The sequence below is a fragment of the Antrostomus carolinensis genome, unplaced genomic scaffold (genome assembly GCF_000700745.2).
Source record: "Antrostomus carolinensis isolate BGI_N321 unplaced genomic scaffold, ASM70074v2 scaffold9694, whole genome shotgun sequence".
Lineage (NCBI taxonomy): Eukaryota > Metazoa > Chordata > Aves > Caprimulgiformes > Caprimulgidae > Antrostomus > Antrostomus carolinensis.
This window is the reverse complement of record NW_010312787.1, coordinates 3,932-23,316: the sequence shown is the minus strand read 5'-3', so window position 1 is coordinate 23,316 and position 19,385 is coordinate 3,932. Positions and strand designations below refer to the sequence as shown.

The 19,385-nt window shown below is 39.2% G+C and overlaps 1 protein-coding gene across 1 annotated transcript; it reads right to left on the bottom strand.

Moving 5' to 3' along the window:
* Positions 1 to 249: 249 nt before the first annotated feature.
* LOC104519762 (RNA polymerase II subunit A C-terminal domain phosphatase SSU72) lies at positions 250 to 19,158 on the bottom strand. Its single transcript, XM_029084778.1, has 5 exons — positions 19,112 to 19,158; positions 16,163 to 16,306; positions 3,797 to 3,936; positions 1,910 to 2,028; positions 250 to 835 (listed from the first exon to the last, which is right to left on the bottom strand). Exons 1-5 carry the CDS (start codon positions 19,156 to 19,158, stop codon positions 734 to 736), a joined length of 552 nt encoding a protein of 183 aa, XP_028940611.1. The 3' UTR covers positions 250 to 733.
* Between the last annotated feature and the right edge of the window lie 227 nt (positions 19,159 to 19,385).

Genomic DNA, 19,385 nt, shown 5'->3' with positions numbered 1-19,385 from the left:
AGTTCATTAGTTCAACACAGGATCAAAAATCATCACGAGCTGCCCAAACACTCAGCCTCTCCGAGCAAGGACACAGTTAGGGCTCTGGATTCCTATCAAGATGTTCCTGCTGTCACTGCCCTCTCCAAGACACGTTGGATGAACGAGCATTCTTGTGCTACTTCAGGTACGTTGTGTTTTACCTCACAGAACAGTCACACTTACTGAGCTTCTATTTTGAAAACAGACAAATTTACCAGGTTTTTTCATTTTTATTGGATGCTTCCAACTTTATATCTAATAATATACAGATACTCGTTTTGCATTGTTCCATTCATATCCTCACATAGTTCAGCCATTCTGTCACATTAAAATAAAAAAAAAAAAGCACAACTGAAATAAAATAAATTTGTAAGCTGGAAAAATACATTATAAACTTATATTCAAGAAACATTCTCTTTATAATTAAAAACCTACTTGTAATAATTAAAGTAGGATTTAAAGAAAATCTTGATTTTCATTTTTAAATACGTGGCCTTTGTGTATACTTTTAATCATCTCATATGTACAACCCCAACCAGTATCTCTGCCTACCTGTGACAGAATACCTGAAACAAAACAAAAAGACACTGAAAAGGAGTTTTTTAAACAAAAAAAAAAGATCAATATTCATTTTCCAGGAAAATACAGTATAATCAGAACTTTTAACACATGCTTCCCTCATCTGTATTAAGGCCTAAGAGACAAATGTGCTTTAATAAAAGCAGACAGTATGAAGAAAAGTCCTTCCACTTTTCTCTTCAAATTCCTGTAACAGCTCATCTATTTCATTTTCCATGTCTTCTGTGTGCTGTATCTAGAAGAGAAAAAACACTAAGCAACCAGACTCCAAGGATATGATGTAGTTTAGAAAACTCTAATAATTCCATGCTTTTGGCTTACAGAAAAACCCAAACCAGCTGGCTGTACCAAACACTGCAGCACTGGGTGCTTTATTGATTCCCAGCATCCCCAAACGTACATATGTTCTGCATCGTGTTTATCTGCATCTCCTTCCTTCCCCAACCTACTGAACTAGCACTTAACCAATATTCTCTCGAGTAGGCAACATCCATCCTCACTAGATAACAAGTGGAAGCTTCAGAATAGCTACAAGCAAGCTGAGCAGATGGATAAAATTTCAAGTCCTTGAACCCTTCCAGGATTTTTGAATCTGCAAAGGATTTAAGACCAGAATAGATCACACAGGCTGGAATAAAAAAAAAACAACAGACAAAAAACCCCCTGTTGCCACACTGGAATAGGTGAACTCATCAACTTGCAGCTGTAAAGAGACACAAATCCTTTCTCTGTTCTTTTGACAGGTATGTTGACTGTTTTGAGCGCAGCTTATTTCAGCCTGACTTCAAGGGCTGTGGTCCTTGAACACGGATGACAGAAGGCATCAGCTTTTTCTTCCACATCATACACCCAACAGGGCGGTACTATGAAATACACCTACACTATGAAATAGGATGTTTTCAAGTATATCATGATTCAGAATGCAACTCTGACGTTTAAATCCTACATATTACAACTGCTTTTGAAATGGATGTTTTCGCCATAATCGGTGTTTTGAGTACGGGCTCAATGTGTACAGTGGTTCTGTGCAGTGCTTTGCCATCCTGCTTTCCACATACGCCATCAATGAGTTGGTTTTGAATGTGCAAACACACGGAGTCCACTTTGGAAACTGTGACCTCAGCTACAATTCATCTGTTTGCATAATATCTCCAAAAATCACCACAAGAATTTGGAAGCTTGCATCTCAACGTGGATTTTACTTAAACAACTTACACACAGCACCTTTAAGGAGCCCTGAGCAAACCCCAACCCCTGTGCGGTCAGCTGGGTCCAAGGTACCCAAAAGCAACGAGCCTTCTCTACTTACACACTGGCAGAGCTCACAGATAAGGAAAGCACCCAGGGTTGCCTCCTCATGGTTATCCTGAATGTCCACATTGATCACATGTACTGGCTGACATGTCTCCTGCTCTCTGGAATTTAAATCTAGTTGAAAGCAAAACACACATAACAGCAAAACTTTGGGTAGAATGGTATCATATTTTACACAAATTATTCATAAGATTTTTAAAAATACACAGACATTGTCCACTTCTGCCTTCTCCAAACTTGCTTTTAGAAAAATGTTTATTTAATATAGTCTTAAACAATAGTCCCTCTTATGTGATAAACAAGATGGATTTTGGAAACAAAATAATTCAGTTTTGTGGAAGGGTCATGACAGTTTATTTGCCCTGGTCAATAGAAGTTACTGCTCACTTTATTCAAATAGTCTTTAAAGACCAAGATCAAGATTTTCAAAAGTCAAGAATTATTCTGGGTTTCCTCACCTGGGGAGTTTTAACTGCCCTTTTTTTTTTAAAAAGCACTGTACATCCAACACTCTGAAAATTAAACTGCAAGGTGAACTCCTACAAGTTAAACACTGATAGTCACATTAGAAAATTCTAGTTTTAATGTGTTCTGCTTACTAACAATGGGTGAGGGGGGAAAGTAAAACATCCTTTTCCTACTAATCCACCCATGTGTTATTGTTATGCCTCTCTAACGTCACCTTCCCATTACACACACAGTTTTTAAGCTACAAGTTATTCCCTAACCCCATTCTGCAACTTCAGTTTGGCAAAGCTGTTGAGGTCTCCATCTAAAATTTCAGCGTTCACATCTAGAGCCATTTGGTAGCACTCAAGCCTTCTTCCTCTAAACGGTCAAATGAAAATTAGCAAGCGGTTGCTCTTCACCTCCCTTCCTCAGGATACTCACCTCAGACATCAGGGTGAAAGCTGCTTTCTGTGTTAGACATGCTGAACTTGCTGAAGATCCATTCAAGTACCAGGGCAGGTGCTCTCAGAACTTACCAATGCATGTCAAACACTTCACTGGAACAATCAGAACACTAATTGCTCAAACTGCAGGAACCCAAATGCTCTGTACTGCTTGTGACATGAACATCGAGGACTGAACAGGCAAGGCAACAGCCTTTTTCATTGTGTGTATGATACTAATTCAGTTGGTTGATCTTTAAACATGGAGGAAACGCCTTAAATCTCATTTAAGCCAGTAACCAGCATTTCCAGGGTTCTCATTTCCAGGAGCTGACAGAGTCATTGCTGAACCCCCAGTGAGTTCCCATCAAAGTTGTTGCACTGCGTTCATGCAGAACCCAAACCCCAACTGAGATTCTTCTGGCATATCTGAGTTTGACTCATTTAAGGGCAAAATCATAGGATGTTTGCAGAGTGCTAATCACAGCCAAGAACAGTTTCTCCACCTGTACAGGAGGTATTTATTGTGGATAAACTGCTTGGTACATCACAGGAAGTATTCCACAGAGAAGGGAAGGGAAGTTGCATAAGGAACACAGATTAGACTTGGTTTCTCCATCAACTTAGGGTGAAAAAATGCTCATCACATACAACTTGCTAGTTTTCTAGATCCATGAGCATTTTCAAACTAGAAATGTATTTGAGTTTCTCCAAATGCTTGCTATTTCCTTATGTCAGCCCTTAAAATTGCTATACATACACATTCTGTGTAGCTGCCAACACCAGCACCTTTTAGAAATAAGTATTCAGCTATCATTTCTCTGGTACATAAAGTCTACGTCAATGGACTGCAAGCTCTTGTCCCTGCCGGTGTTCCAGCAGCAGCAGTCAGAGGAGACAGAGAAGTTTCCAGATTTGTGAAGGACTTTAAGGGGAGAGGGGAAAAAAACACTCAACATTAACTTGGTTTATCAGTTCAAGGTCCTTACCTTCTACTACTTGATCATAGACTCTTTCTTCACACGTTAGGATCAAATCAAAAACATCTTTGCAGTTCTGGAATCTTTCTGGTCGTGGCTTGATTCTCTTATTTCTGTCCAACATGTGTAAAATCCCATTCTGTGTGTATCTGAAGTCGCTTGAGTTAAGTACCTTTACTTTAAGAAAAGTCACGTTTTTGAGCAAATGACCAGTATAAGTTAAATTATTACTGTATCTTTAAAATAAGATTTTTTTCTGTTGGCAAATATAAGGATCAGTGACCACTAAACAAATTCCTAAGCTGGCAGCATGATCCCCCATCCAGGTAATTCATGCAGCTTCTGGTTTTCAGAGGCTTGTCACTGTCATTAGTTCAATGGCAGAGACAGCTTTAATAGGCCTTCCTAAGAGCCGAGCTCCTCAGAGGGACAACTTTTCTTGGACAACTAATTTTTATATTCATAATGCTTAGAAGGCACAGACTTAGCTGGTTGTGTGAGCAGAATGTCCTATGCTCGCTTAAGTCGCTGTCCCTCACTCCAGGGGCCTCTATCTGGAAAGTCAATTATATGGTGTTTCTTGTGTCATCTGCACATCGGCATGAAGTCCTGCTCAGTCCTACTCAGACCTCAGGTTTACGCAACTGACTTCCAAAGAAAATTAAATCAATCACAGAAGCATCACCCCTTAAAAATATCCCAAGATATATAAATGGGAATGAAGAAAAACACTGACTTTATGCCTGTCAGAACTTGAGTCGCTGTGTGAAAGGAATCTGTTATGCTGCTTGGTAGCTATATTTAAGCTGGGACTGTAACCTTGAGGCTCAAATTTACATCCTGTATCCCCCTTTCAGACAGGATTCACTCATCTCACAGTCTTCTCAGCCTTCTGGGACATGCAGTTTCATTAGACACACACCAGGGTTGACCATCACATAAATCTGCTCACTGGACTAAAACCAAACTCCCTCTGAGGGCAAAGTTTTATGGGTAAATGAGGACCATCCGGAACGGTTTGAACGAAGAAAGCCTGCAAACTGATGCAACTCTTCCTTGCTTTGAAGCAGTATTTTTAGCTATCCCAGTATATATTTTTAAATTAAAATAGCAGTAAGGATAACAGTCTAATTTGAGATAACAGAAGGAATCTGAGCAAAAAAAATTCCATCATTAGTAGCAAGCATGCAAGAGGCTGTCTTGGCTCATTTCCTTGTTGAGAAGGTCATATACATACCCAGCAGGTATCTTAATTCTTTTCAGAGAACAGTCCTCATCTTTTGTAACAAAAGACCAGCAAGTTTCTGTCTCCCTTTTTGCAGTTGCCCCCTGGTATCTCAAGTTCTAGTGCCCTAGGTAGCCAGCCCTACACCTGCTTATCTTCTATTCTTCAAAGTGTTCTTGAACAGTTTTCAAGCAAATGGCCTCTAAACCTTTGAAGTCTTTCAAGTGTTGAACCTATATTAAAAATTAAACCCATCTTTCTACTTATAAGACTGTACTTTATATGGAAAATACATTCAGTTCTCTTATGTGTCTGCATCATTGCACTTTAACTCTCTGGCTAAAGAAATTTTCAGTTTTGAATCACAAACTGAATGATGGGCTATCACAGATACAGGCTGTCAATTCTGTTGGCCAATTGACTTCTACTGTATTTCTTTTCTTCAGGTCATCCCCAAACCTTTTACCATTCTCCTTTCCCAAAAGATTTCTCCCTATAGAATTAAAGATTTGTCCTTTACAGACCAAAGCTATCACACCAGCACTCACTGCTTCCTCACAGCATCCCTATAAGCTCTCCTTGGGTTTGTCATGCTTGGAAAAAAAATCCATTTCCATGGAGCCATTTCAGACCTCTGGTTATTTGCAAAGCATGAAAATGACTGCAAGAGCCATTTTCAAAATACCTGTAAGCACCTGGCTGCACTGCTTTGTTCAGTTTGAAGGTGAGCCCTTTCTGGGCTCTACTCTCCTCATTTCTACACCATGCAGTTAAAGGGAAAAAAAATCCACAACATCCCACACACTTTTTTTGGTTTTTCTTTTTTTCTTCTTTCTTTTTCCTCCCTCCTTTCTAGGATAAAACGTTGCTGGCATCTGTCCCTTAGCTTTCCTGACTGAGCTTAGAGACAGAATTACGCATATTCAAAAAACCCACACAGTCAAGCTTTCTGCTTCACACAGTCGAGCTTTCTGCTGCCAACTTACAGCTATTTTTTTTTTCCAAGGGTCCATCTGCCTATAAAAGGAGACTGAAATAAGCAGTTAAGATTCATGACACTTTCATATTTGGTTGTCTGAAATCTTTTCCCCCTGGAAAAAAAAAAAACCAAAAACCAGCATATCATCCTCTCAGCAAGCAGGAGGATGTGATCTGCATGACTGTTCTCAATGCATAATCATCACCCAGCTTCTTTCTCTTCACAAGCTCAGCCGAATGCAAAGATATTACAACTTATTAATGGTTTCCACTACACTGCCAGATGTTGAATCATTTAAGTCAGGCTTTGCTTTCCTTCCAACAGATTTCAACTCCATGCTCCCTATCCTATGCATCCCTGCTCTTTTCTGCAGTCACTTCTTCAGAAGGTACTCACAGAATTTTCACCTGCCTTTCAGTCTGTTCTGCTGTCTGGCCACAGCAGCCCCCTCAATACCACGCTCAGAAAGTCACCAGAACACGCACACGTTTAACGAAGAGGCCTCCACCTACTGCAAACTATTGATACAGTAAATCCATCACATTTTTACAGGGAGTCCAATTCAGATATGACCTTTATTGGAATAACTATGCTAAACAGATCCAAAGCTTAATGAAATTCATGCATGACAACTCAGCAATGGAAAGACTTGGTATAAAAAGATGTTGCAATACAAGTTGAGTTTTTCCAATAGATGCAGCATGGTTGCTCGCTCTTGTGGAGACAGCTATACCCAGCTAGTTCTATGGTTACTGTGTGTTCTCTCCATTTAATTAGGGCTATCCTGTAATAATGTATGGCTGAAGATTGCGATGTATTTAAGGAGGGGGAAAAAAAAAAAAAAGAAAAAAAGAAAGAGGGAGGTGTGTGTGTGTGTGTTTAGATTAAACCCCTACCACTTCCCCAGCTTCTGCTACCCAAATTTAAAGTTCCTGTCAGAAATGCCTTTTACCATCCACTCGACAGGTCTCCACAAGGCTCATCATCTTCTACCCCTCATCAGTTTATCAGTAATTTGTTCACTGCCATGACCCAGAGAACTTTTAGCTACGAGCACTAACCAAAAGGTGCCAATAGCCAGAGAGCACAGTCTCTTCCCCGCCTCTTCAGCGCAGCATGGCCAGCAGTGACCCTACTAACAGACCACACAGCAATCAGCCTGGTTTTGTTCAGAAATCTAGATCATTGATGAAGCAAGAACAAGCAGATTCCACCAAGTGCCTGGGCATCAGCGAGTAATACTGATGCATTCCCTCTCCTCTCCCTCTCGCATTCAGTGTTTGCTTTTGCAGATGTCCTTTCATACAAGGGTTTCCTTTGAACTGGACACTTCGAACTTCAAAACCTCTGGCCAATATTATGGGACAAAAGGATGGACACAGGAAGTCACTCAGTGCAGTGCAACAATAACAAAGAAAATACCTATGATCTGCAATATCCTCTCTAAATGCCTTTCCCTCCCTTCCAGGCAGTAAAAGAGCAAAATGTTTCTGAGTTTGTAAAGTCCTGTGCAAGTCTCTACTGAAAGCAATTTCAATTAAAGATCCTGTATTAAGCATTCTCCCCAAACACTGGTAATATTCAGAAGTTTTACAGAACTAAACGTCTGGTTTTACCCATCCTCCACTGAAGTAACCATTTAATAGGTCCACTTCACAAAATAGGAGTAAATTCTGATAGGAACTGTGAACAGGAGCTTTTGTTAAAGGGAAACTGGCACATGGGAGAACATCCCTAGAATAAGGTAGATAACCCTGAGAAGCAGAAGTGTTTTCTTGTTCAGTATATTCCCATAATTACCTTCACACATTGATTACGATTATGAGTAATTCTTTGCTCTTGCCTCCCCAAGCCTGCACTGTAAGTGATAAAAACGACAATGAGTCTAAAATTAAAAACCCAAAAATTCTTCCTACCCCAGAATAGTATTTTTCAATGTCCATATACACCACTCCCACACTGAAAGATAACCGTGACAATTGCGCTGCTGTCACAAACGTCCACCTTCCTGCTTGGCTGACAGTGTTTCTTGCGTAGCTGAATAGAAGTGGCAAAGATTTGGTGGTTACCAGACTATGAAATTCAATAAAATGTAGATTGCTGGTTTTGTTAGGAAATTGGATCCTCACAAACCTGAAAGATAATTCTGGTTGTAATTTTCGTGAGAACTATTGTTGGAAATGCATGAAGAAAAAAAAAAATCTAGGGGGGGGCGTGGGAAAATAAATGGATGTAGCTTTTTCAACATTAGTCAGCCCATCACACTGTATGATGATTATCTCTGTGACAGGTCAGCTGGGTAAAACATGTTAAAAAGAAGTGACAAGGCAGACTTAGAACGATGACAACAACAAAAATTTCTCCTGTGGATGTTACATGTTGTCCCATTTAGGTACTATGAAAATTAACAGGAAAAAAGCCAACCCCCAAGCACATGGCTCATGCATATTTACACTCTCTCCTCATTAGGTTTGCCAGGGTCTGGTCTGTCTTTTTGTAGCTGTTAAAGTTGTATTGAACATGCTCATGCAGTTACATAAAAATCACTCATGGTGTAATTAATTATTTTTTTTTAATGACTCAAATGTTAGCGCTGTCTCCTCATCTATGCCTGTGAACAATACACTCATCCCTCTGTTTAGCCATAGTTGAGAACAGCAGTTATTCCAAGTTCTATTTCAGAAGCCAACATTTTAGGAAACTAAAGATGGTCTTTAGCAACTTGTAAATCTGTCTATGAAAAATGAAAGGGAGTCTAGGCATTCTCTTCTTCACACCAAACAGCAGATCTAGTAGGAAAGTGACATGGAGTTTCTCTGCAGGGATAGACAGTGATTTTTTGGGGGGGTTTTGGGGGTTTTTTTTTTTGTAAATAGCTCCTGGATAAAATATGGCATATTCCCTAAAGAATTCCACATTGAGACTAACTGCCCCAATACTTCACTGTTAAAGTGTATTGCCAGCACCTGAAAGAGTACTAAATAATCTGCATTAAAATAACAGCCAAATGCACCAGATTGGACTTTCCATTCACAAGAACTGTGCCCCCTCCCACACAAAGCACTACCTGTGTGTCACACCTAACCCAGCCTTAGACCTGCTGCTGCTTCCAGACAGCAAAGGTTTGTGCTGAGTACACTTCTCAAGTAGAAGCACAAGAGGACAGCACAAAGAAAGCAAGCTCAGAAATAGAAGACAAGATTACAATAAAGTACTGGCTGCAACGTGAGCATTTTTATCACCAAACAACCTTACAGAAAATTACTTAAGTAAAAAAGTTTTATTTGCATTAAATAAAAACAGATATTCTTCTTAGGGCACAAAGTATATGGCAAGACACAGGTAGAGAAAGCAACTAGTCTGCACAGAAATTATTATGGATTATGTTTAGAGAATCTGTACTTGAGGTTGACAAAAAGCAACAGATTGGCAGAGAAAAAAAACCCCAGGTACTACTTTCAGAAGTATTTTTCCTACCTTAAGAAAAAAATTTAGAAGAATTCAACCATGCAGGTTTAGAAGGCTGTATGTAAACATCTACATCTAAGGTCATCGAGGTAGAAAGTCTTCCTTGATGAAGGAAGGAATCTACAATCAGTGAAGAAGAATCTGGTCTATCTATAGCCGAGCTACTCTGTTTTAATTCTTCCACTCTCCATGAAAAAACCATCATCTAAAATATCCCTTTCTCTCCTTGTGGCATAAGGGCATCCAACCAGGTCACATCAAGATGACTAGTCTACAGATGACTAAACTTAGATGAGATAAATGTTGCCTTATACAATTTATATACCAATATATTGACCTATTTAAGTGAAAATCCTGTATGATAAAAGAAAAGGGATCTCTTAATGATCAAAGTATTCAGTAAGTTTCATTTTAACCCAGGTGAAACTGAAAATTGAACCCACAAGTGATCTGCACTGAAAGTTCTGATGTATAGAAATTAATTACACAGTCATCTAAAATATACTAGTGACCAATTTATTAAACATAACTGGGCAAACTACATTTGATAAAATGTATACACACTTGGGAAAAAACCATCTTTAAAGTAATGGCTGGCACCCAAAGCTTCTACCTCTTCAAACAAATCTGACATGCTGATTATTCATTTTGCTGCAGCTGCCATCATCCTCAAATACTGCAATTTGTGGGGAAAAAAAAAGAGAAAGAAAAAACCCAAAACCCCCCAAAAAATCAGCAGCAGAGCAGGTTACTTCTCACACCAATATGAATGCATTTGGAGGTATCTTTTCCATATCACCTTAATTTATTTATTAGTATTTGTACTATAACAGAAGATACGTTGTGTTAAAACCTGCCAGGAAAAATGCCTCGGAACTAGACATTTCCTTAAAGGAAGTGTGTGGGACAGGGAGGCTGCCCGGCCTCCTTCCACCTTCAGAATCACTGCCTTTTACAGGGAATAAAAGATTAAAAATGGGCACCAGCACTACGAATTCTGCTTTCCAAGCAACTGTGATTCTGACTGCAAGAACAGCCCACATTCCACATCCAGAGCACAAATTGCCTTCCATTTGGAACTGAAATTGTGTGGGTTTAGTACAAACCAGAGTTTGTTCACAAGTCCTTTGTGGCACTGTGGAGAGAATATGACATCCCAAAATAGCACAAAAATACTAATTTGGGTTAAATAACATTTCTGATAACGTTTGTGCCTGCATTGATGACTTGCAAAGAGTTGAAGTGTCACTTGTTTTTCATTGCTAAGGACAACTACGTAGCTTTTCTAAGCTACAAGCCGCACAGATAAAATCCAATTGAGCACAATCACAGTAGATGGTCTAAATATAACAACATGCTAGCCACGCTCATTTCCTCAAGCCTAAAGCTGAGGGCTACATACCTCATGTCACTGAAAGAAGGAAAAATCCTAAGTTTAGCCTGGAGCTCAAGTGCCAGACAATGACTTGTCAGTGCTGAACAGCTGAAACAGTATTTGGTGATGAAACTGGACAGATACAAACTGTCAAAGGGGAAAAGAAAGGAAGCAATGGCAAAATTTACTGCCAAAGAGCTGGAGAAGGAAGGGATCTCACAGACATACTGAAGGGACTACCAGAAAGTCAAGGATACCGGAGACAGAACACAACAAGGTGACTTCAAAGATGTGGTATGTTTGACTATGCCATTAAACAGCTGACAACGCACTTCATACAAGTGTGTGCTTCAAAAGGAATTTGATTTGATTGCTGGAATCTGCAGTGTCTTGGTCACTTGACAAGAGCTCAAACTACCAGTAAGTCCAGTACGTGACACAGACATGTACCAAAGGAATACAGAGATCATTATCAGGACCAGGAGGCAAACAAGAGGGAATCACGAGAGGATCTGTAAGTATTACACGTTACTTTTAGATGTTCTTCTTGGGTTTAGGGACAAGTGCCAGATTTCAGAAGATGAGCAGCGAGTGTCATAGGATTGGGAAGGGGGGAAGTGCTTTGAGGTAGCAGTTGAGGAAGGAGGTCTGTGAGAAAAGATTCGTCATTCCACTTAATGTCCCTGAGAAACAGGCTCCACAAGACTATTTTCAAATTGGTTTCCGTTGTTGTCATTGCTTTGTACTGCAGAACGCAAAGGTAATTTCCAACTAAATGGAGCTACAGCTGGAGAGGGTAATTCAGATAAGGCAAAACACAAGTATTACAAAACTTAAATCAATTAAGCCATTTCATTTAACACATTTGGGAAACCTGAGAACACATTCATAAAGACAGCAGGACCACTTCTAAAGAGCAGCATGCGGAGCAAGAAACACGTTGGATGAGGTCTGCAGCAAACAGTCCTCTGCAACGCTACAAACAGGATACTGAAGAACAGAGGGACGTGGTTAATCCACACTCTAATTAACAACCAATTTTGCAAAGCTTACACACACACAACTTGTGTGCCTTGGGTAAACACTTCTCACAATAAACCCTTCTCACACTGCTGGTTAGTTAGTCTCTATTCTTGTAATAAATTCTAAAGATCCTGAAGACTCTCAACTCTGTCAGTGGGCAGCAACAGAGCGAGAACATCTCCCCCTCAGTCCCACCTCAAATTACTATCTTCTGAAAATACAGTACTTTAATGATGTTGAGATTTTTCCTGAAATTATATCTATGTTATGCCAATTAGAGGTATATGGCAGCAAGACAGTCTGAATTTCTTTCACACATCCTCAGTAATTAATATACTTCAGATTTTAACACTGCCTGGTATCAAAGCAGTCAAAAATAAGCATCCCATAAAGCAGCAGCATCACATTTAGGAAAGGTAAGCACCTAAACACATATTCCTATTTATACTATATTCCCCCTTTGCTGATTTTTCTCTCAGAAGTTTATTGCAGAATTGTTTTGAAAAGAGCTCTAGTGTATATGAATGTCAGGGTTGACTGAGCTCTGTCTGGGATATGAAGCCTTTCAGACATGTCTTGCATGTCCACTAGCAGCACACATGAACAAGATCTTCCAAGAATTCCATGCCAGCAACTATTCTCTATATCCAGTGAGATTTTATAAATACAGTTGTGTCAGTCAACTTGTTTCTACTGAGATGGAAAGCAAGGAACTGGCACATACCCCTCCTGACATTCCCATGCTAGACTCCTCATTTGCACTGCTAAATACTTCTCTGTATATTGGTCCGCTGCTGAAACCCTGCTAGATTTACTCTAGTTGAATAAATCTGGCACCTGGATCCCCAAGTGCCAGAACAATTATATTTTAAATCCATAGAAGGTTATATGCTATCCTTCACAGAACACTGGGATCCAAGTAATTCTGCCAATGCTTGAAGCACACACCTGCACACACTCCTTTTTAAGAGCATGACCAGTGTAAACTGGTAACTACGGCCATCTCACTCAGATTTCTCTTACCTTTCACATTTTTCTGATCTTCCTTCTATCAAGATGTGGATTTTTTATCATGTTTCCAAATGCATCCACAGTTTTCAAACCATCTTGCATTTCTAGCTGTTAAAGAGTTTTCAAAACACTCCTCTATAAGCAGCTGAAAGATGTTTTATGCCATACTGTGTGGACATGGGGCAAGCTACACAGAAATGAGTTTTCAAAATGCTTCATGGAAACAGGTGACATATAATCCATCTCGGAGGCAGATTATCCAAAAAATCTGGCACAGTTCATTTCTATGATTTGTACCTTTCACAGTATTGAGAAAAAATTCAGATCTGAGTCATTAAGCAAAAATGATGATGAAACATTAAACTTTCACTTGCCCTTCCATGCCCCAGTGTTAAAATGTTTGTCTTACATGAACATAACCTGATTGCTCTAGAGTCAAAAGCATCAAAATTAACTGCTAAAACTATAAAGATTTATTTCTTCCCACTAAATGAAATCAAATTGCTTTCTTCAGTGTAGTATTTTTCAAAACTATCTTCTATGACTTCAGTTGTTGGGTTTGCTGCAAGTTTCTAGATGCTTTAGTAAAGGCAGAAGTGATGATTCCACAAGATTCAATTAGATTAGGCTTAACGTGGAGCTTTAAGAAGCAATGCTGGTAGCAAGAGAATGCTAACTTTGCCTAAATGGAAGCAAGTGTGATTGATACCTAAACGCTCTACCATTTTAAAAGGTGGCAAGACATAACACTAATACTCCATACACAAAGTTTAAGCAGAAAAACCTGTAAGATAAAATACTCTGGCAAAAAAAAAATCTGTATCTTCAGTTACAAATATAAGAGCAAAGAACAGGAAAGGGTAACATGTATTTGCAAACTGTATTTCACTAATTAACTGCAACAAAGGTGCTTTTAGTCTCTGCAGAGTGTGTTTTCCCACCAATACACCCTCCTTTCTACAAGTGAGTAAGAGAGTTTCAATGCATCTTTTCAGTCTAACACATTTTTAACCTTGCTCTGACTGATGAAGCAGCTCATTTCTGTTTGAGACTACTGCTTTCTGAAACAGGAGTCACTTACTTGGCTGGCCAGAGACTGTCCCAAGTCCCTTACAGCCACAATTTCACTGACTATCTAGTGTCCACGCTGCTTTGGACCTGGAGGAAGGACATAACTTGTAAGTGAGGCAGTACTGAATGCTGAGCACTCAAACCTCATCTGTCCCACCACTGGGATATGGGAACAAATAGCCAGTTGTCACCAAGATAGACTACTTCAAACCACATGGAAAGGCTACAGATGACAGTCATCTCCGCTTAGCTGATGCGAGCAAGGCTGGGGAACAGAACAAGCAGGTAAATCTTACGAAGAACCACATCTTCTTTTGCTTTCCCGTACCAATTACACTCAAATCCCACCAGAAAAGCAGGCCCTCCCGCCCTTCAGCAGGTAACGTTTGCATGCCCATCACCTCTAGGAAGTAATCCTCACTTAAAAATCCTGAGAGCCCACATGACCCTGGTTCACCAAAACCACCACTCCACAACTCTCTGACGGGAGCAGGACTGGTTTTCATTACTGTAAGAAGTCTTTTACCTTCAAAATCCATTTCTGGAAATGAAGTTGCTTTCTGCACTGACAGTCTTCACTCTGAAAACTTTTAACTTCTATTACCTGAGAATCAAAAATGCAAAGGCAAATTGTTCTTGCCCCATTTCCCTTGCAACAGCTATTGTTTAAACTTGCTTTCCATTACCTTAAGAAATGGTTTAACTAACACTGCAAATACATTTGGGGAACACAGCAACCATCTCCAGCACGGAGCAGAACCAAAATGGTAACTCCAAAGTATGCTGAATGGAGGAGACTGAGGTAGGCTTTCTGTTGGTTTTATCTTAAGGCAGTGCCGTGTTCAGTACAGCAGCAAGGAAGAATGCAACGAGGAAATCACAAGTCATTGGTGTTTGTTAAAACTATTTCTCAATTCAAATAGTTTTCTTTTGAAACAATTCTTTTTTTAATCAAGATATTGCATACCTCATTAAGATGGGTTTGCAAGATTTTCCTTTTCTCTGTAGGCAGAGGGATAAAAAAAATAACTTACAAAAAGTTACTGACTTTGATGACTCCTTGGGTAACAGCTTAAACTAGTTTCTACCACGTTCCAAGTTTTCTAGTCTCTGACAACCTGTTTCATCTTACCCATTTTTTTCAAAGAGATGCAAGAAAACTGGGTTGTTTTGAGTACCATTAAGACATTTAAACCATGTTGACATTCCTGATGGATCTTCAGATGGCCATACCTACGATTTTAGGAATAAACCTTATACCACTACAAAGTGCAAAGACTGTTCTATTGAATTACCAAGATGCATTTCTGGGATACTTGGCTCTAAGGAGTTCTCTGCCTATTAAGTAGGAATTCAGCACATACTGAATCCCTCACTTAGGGTAAGTTTTCTCTTTCTTTTTGAACTCTTAAAAAAAAAAAAAAATCAGATCCCTTGTTGAGAAAAGAGTATCCAGAATGAGTGCCCCTGTTTTGTATGTTTGTGGGTTTTCTTAAATGAAAAATCAACTTTAAATATAGATATTCCGAAATCATGCAGTTTGACATTAGTCATGGTTTTAAGTAGTGTGCATAACCTTGATCACCTCTGCTTTCCAGGACTAAATACGTTATTGGGCTCTCCCATATCCATTCTTTTATAGTTGGATTCACAGATCTTAAAGGTGTTTTCCAACCTAAATGATTCTACAAGTCTATGATTTATAACAGGATTTTTTTTTTTCCCCTGGTGCACAAATCAAATCATGTATCAAGAAATTCTCAGTGAGAAGGGTGAGCTCTTTAATGAAAGGTATCCTCTCTCCCAGAGAAAGTATACTGTAAACCTTACCTGTCAGTTTGTCTGAGCTAAATACAACATTAATGTCCAGGTGGTCGCTCTTCACATATCCATTATCAGGACAGTCCTTGCACTGAGAAATTACGATCCACAGTGCAGCGGAGGTAATGGACAATCTGTGATAGTATGAATGTGCTTTCATTCAAGAGCTAAACATGTTACATACTACAAAAGAGCATTCTGAATGAGTGCATTGTAACTCGATAGCAATTTACAAGGGAGCAGTCGAGGCCCATTGTAAAAAACCCTCCTATAAACCTAAAACATTTTAAGATCGCCAGTCAAGCAACTCTATATTCCTACTGCATAATGCCAAATAATGAATTACACCTTTCAAGGAGGAACCATATTGGATTTTTTAAAAAGGCCATGCCACAGGGATACAGTTCTTTGTCTTTCCTAAGGAGATCATTGTACATCTGATCATATGTTGTTTTGAAATCGTAAACATTTGGCTTGTCCGGTGCTGGTCCTGGCAGTTTCACATGAGTCCCTGTTCCAAAGGATCGGACACTGAATCCTCGTTTGCTGAAAGACAGAAGGGAAGAGAAGGGGAGGGAAAGGCAATTAGATTGGATGGACTTTAAACACCAAAGTGCTGAAGAACATGTAGTGAATTTTAAAAACAGCTCTTAGCAATCAGCCAAATCACAACCAAACAGTTGGGCAATTCTTATCAACTAAGTTGCCAAACATACCCAATACGCATATTTCCTCACAGTTACAATTAAAACTCACACATCATTTCTAAAGGCACCTGTATTTTATATGAAATTTTCTTAGAAAGATGGTACACAGCACTTTGGATATTTCTTTTGCACTTTCAGACATCTTGGATTTGCAACAAGCACGTGTTCTATATTCACTCTTGTATAATACAGTACAGGCAGAGGTGTTTTTGTCTTGATATAACAAAGTAAGTAACAATACCAACTGATCAACACTCGTGTTCTGCTGAAGTTGCTGAGTTAACCACATTATTCCCCTCACTGCGTTGCCAAAAACTACCTCTTGTGGGATTTAATTAGCCTACTACAAACATTTGTGTGCCTTTTCTCAAGTGGACTGAAAAACATACTGTGTAATTACCTTTACAGAAGCGGGGCACATATTCTGCTGGCTGGCACCTAAAACTCTCGGGTAAGCCAGGGACAGCTTCATTCCATTCTCATGAACAACCACTTGTTTAATAATTATATATATTTTTTTTTTAAGAGGCAGGAACCTGCTTGTCTTTAGGGGTAATGATAAAGTATTCTTTCTGATTAACCTAAATACACTACTTGAACCTCAACAAATCCTTCAGAACTATTAAGAAACGTTGCAATATATTTGTTGAATAACAGGAATGAGGAGAGATTGTTTTCTAGTTGTCTAATGGACAGAGTTACATGGTAAAATACTGTTGTACAGAATACTGAACATTTGGCTTTATAATGTCTTTTTTTTTTTTTTAAGGACCCACACCTCCACATTTATCAGAGACTGAATAGAAAGAACAGTGTTAAAACAAAAACAAAAAGCAAGCAAACAACCCCATGCCCCTCCTCTGCTCCCCAAATTTAAAAGAGTTGTGGAGCCTTCTTCTGAGAAGAAAACAACGGGAGACTGGGAACCAGTGCAAGAGTTCCGAGCACACATTTTGAGCAACAGACAAGTCACATCTTGACTCCTTGGTCTTCACATATGAGAAAGGAAATTCAGCAGAAGACACACCAATTCAAATTGCATGTTTGCCTCCAAACAGTGTCTTCCAAGGGATGCAAAAAGCTTTCACACAGAGATGAACTGATCAAGCTTTGCCCCAAGCTGGAACACTGCTCTGCTACTATCAATAGTGTTAATTCCTTTGATTTGTCCTATTGGAACACAGCCCTTCCTTTCTCTTTTCTTGCTTCACTACACTTTTTCTTCCAGTAACTATTTATAAGTTCCTATTTCTGTAAATAGACAGGATATATGATGATTTTTTTTTGCTTCTTTCTGCAGGACTTATGACTGAAAATGGATACAAGTGGAAAAAAGTGCAATTCCTTCCCCTTCCCAGCCCTCCATCACATTAACAGTGACTCATAACTGCACCAGTTACATTTAGTTTATTTTTCCCTGCAATACTTCCAGACCAGAGTTTTTATTCTACTGTTTCTACTGAACATGAAGAGAGCTATAACACAGATAAACTGCAGTGCTAAAATATTAATGTTTCAAACTGATCCTTTTTCTACGTGTCTCGCCCTTCTTCTTTCCTTTCTATATCTACCACTTGAAGCTATTTTTGCTAAGAAATTTAATACCAACTAACTGAGAAAGAGTGGACTTTGACAATGCACAGTTTCTGCTTTCTTTCCTTCTCTCCCACGTTACTGAAAGCAGTAATGGATGGAAAAGTATTGTCTTCTATGCTTTCCTCTTAATTTTTCCTTTAATATTCTCTGAAACAGGTCTGCTTGGATCACACACATTAAGAAGCCCATCTCCAACCGTCAGAAGCGTCTTTGAAGTTCACATGACTGCATATAAAGCAAAACAGAAATCTTCATTTGAAGTTCCACACATCAAAAATTAGTGCTTCCAATGTACACTTCCCATTGAAAATTACTTCCTTGAAGAGCCAGAATATGCATTTCTCACATGGAATTTCATGCTTTGGCACTAGCAGTTGCCAGGGTACAGCTTTTACATAATTTATGTACGAGGTGTACTATTATGAAATATTCTGAAAAAGTTTCCACTCATTTCTTGCAACCATTGGGGGGTGGGAGAGAGGGAAGAATCCCTGCACAGAACCATTATTCAACAGAGCCTGCTTTTATCAAGGAGCTGGACAGATCTAGTTTAGTGAGTCATCGAGTATCTGTTGTAATGTGGCAGTCTTTTAACAATGAACATCTTCTACAAGGCAACATATATCTAGTATTTGTTCTTGGCCTAGTAAAACTACTCAGAAGATGGAAAATAATAAGCTTCAACTTTACCATAAACAGAAAAGGGTAAGACAGACTAATATACAATCCTACCATTGATTTCTGAAAACATGAAGCTTAAACATTAACAGACCTGTAAATGTTGTGAAATTTCAGGAAGCTGTTTCTATGAATTCTATTAAGACCAAGGTACATAAACTATCAATACACTAAGTACAAATATAACCCAGTACACAGATCTAATTTTCAGCCAGGATGTTCACCTCGGTTTAAACCCAAAGCTCATTACAATGAGATCACACGGACTAATCATGTGCCCATGAGTTTAGAGACTTCTAACTGAAGAACCTGAGAACAGTCACTGCATTTCCCTCCAAAGAATCTCAGAGCTGGCTGCGGTGTGTCTCACCTGGGACACAACTGCTGCTGAGAGCAGAGATCAACACAGGACGACATCAACACGTGACAGAGTCGCTGCCCTCAGTTTCAGGCACCGAGAGGAGAAATTATATTAATCTGTGCAAACTGAGACATGAACTTTTTAAATCCACACCTTTCTTCTATTTCATTGTTATTTTGGGAATCTGACACATGCTTATTACCTTAAGGTATTTTCAGCTTACTGTAAGGTCATATTGGTACAGCTTCTCCTCTTACAGTGGCCAGCAGTGTTACCAAACATT

Coding starts and splice junctions, on each gene's coding strand:
- LOC104519762 (XM_029084778.1), bottom strand. CDS start 19,158: ATGTCGTCCTGTGTTGATCTCTGCTCTCAGCAGCAGTTGTGTCCCAG. Junction 3,937..16,162: donor CTTAGGAAAGACAAAGAACT/GTATCCCTGTGG, acceptor AAGCGACTTCAG/ATACACACAGAATGGGATTT. Junction 2,029..3,796: donor CTATGATCAAGTAGTAGAAG/GTAAGGACCTTG, acceptor GCTTTCAACTAG/ATTTAAATTCCAGAGAGCAG.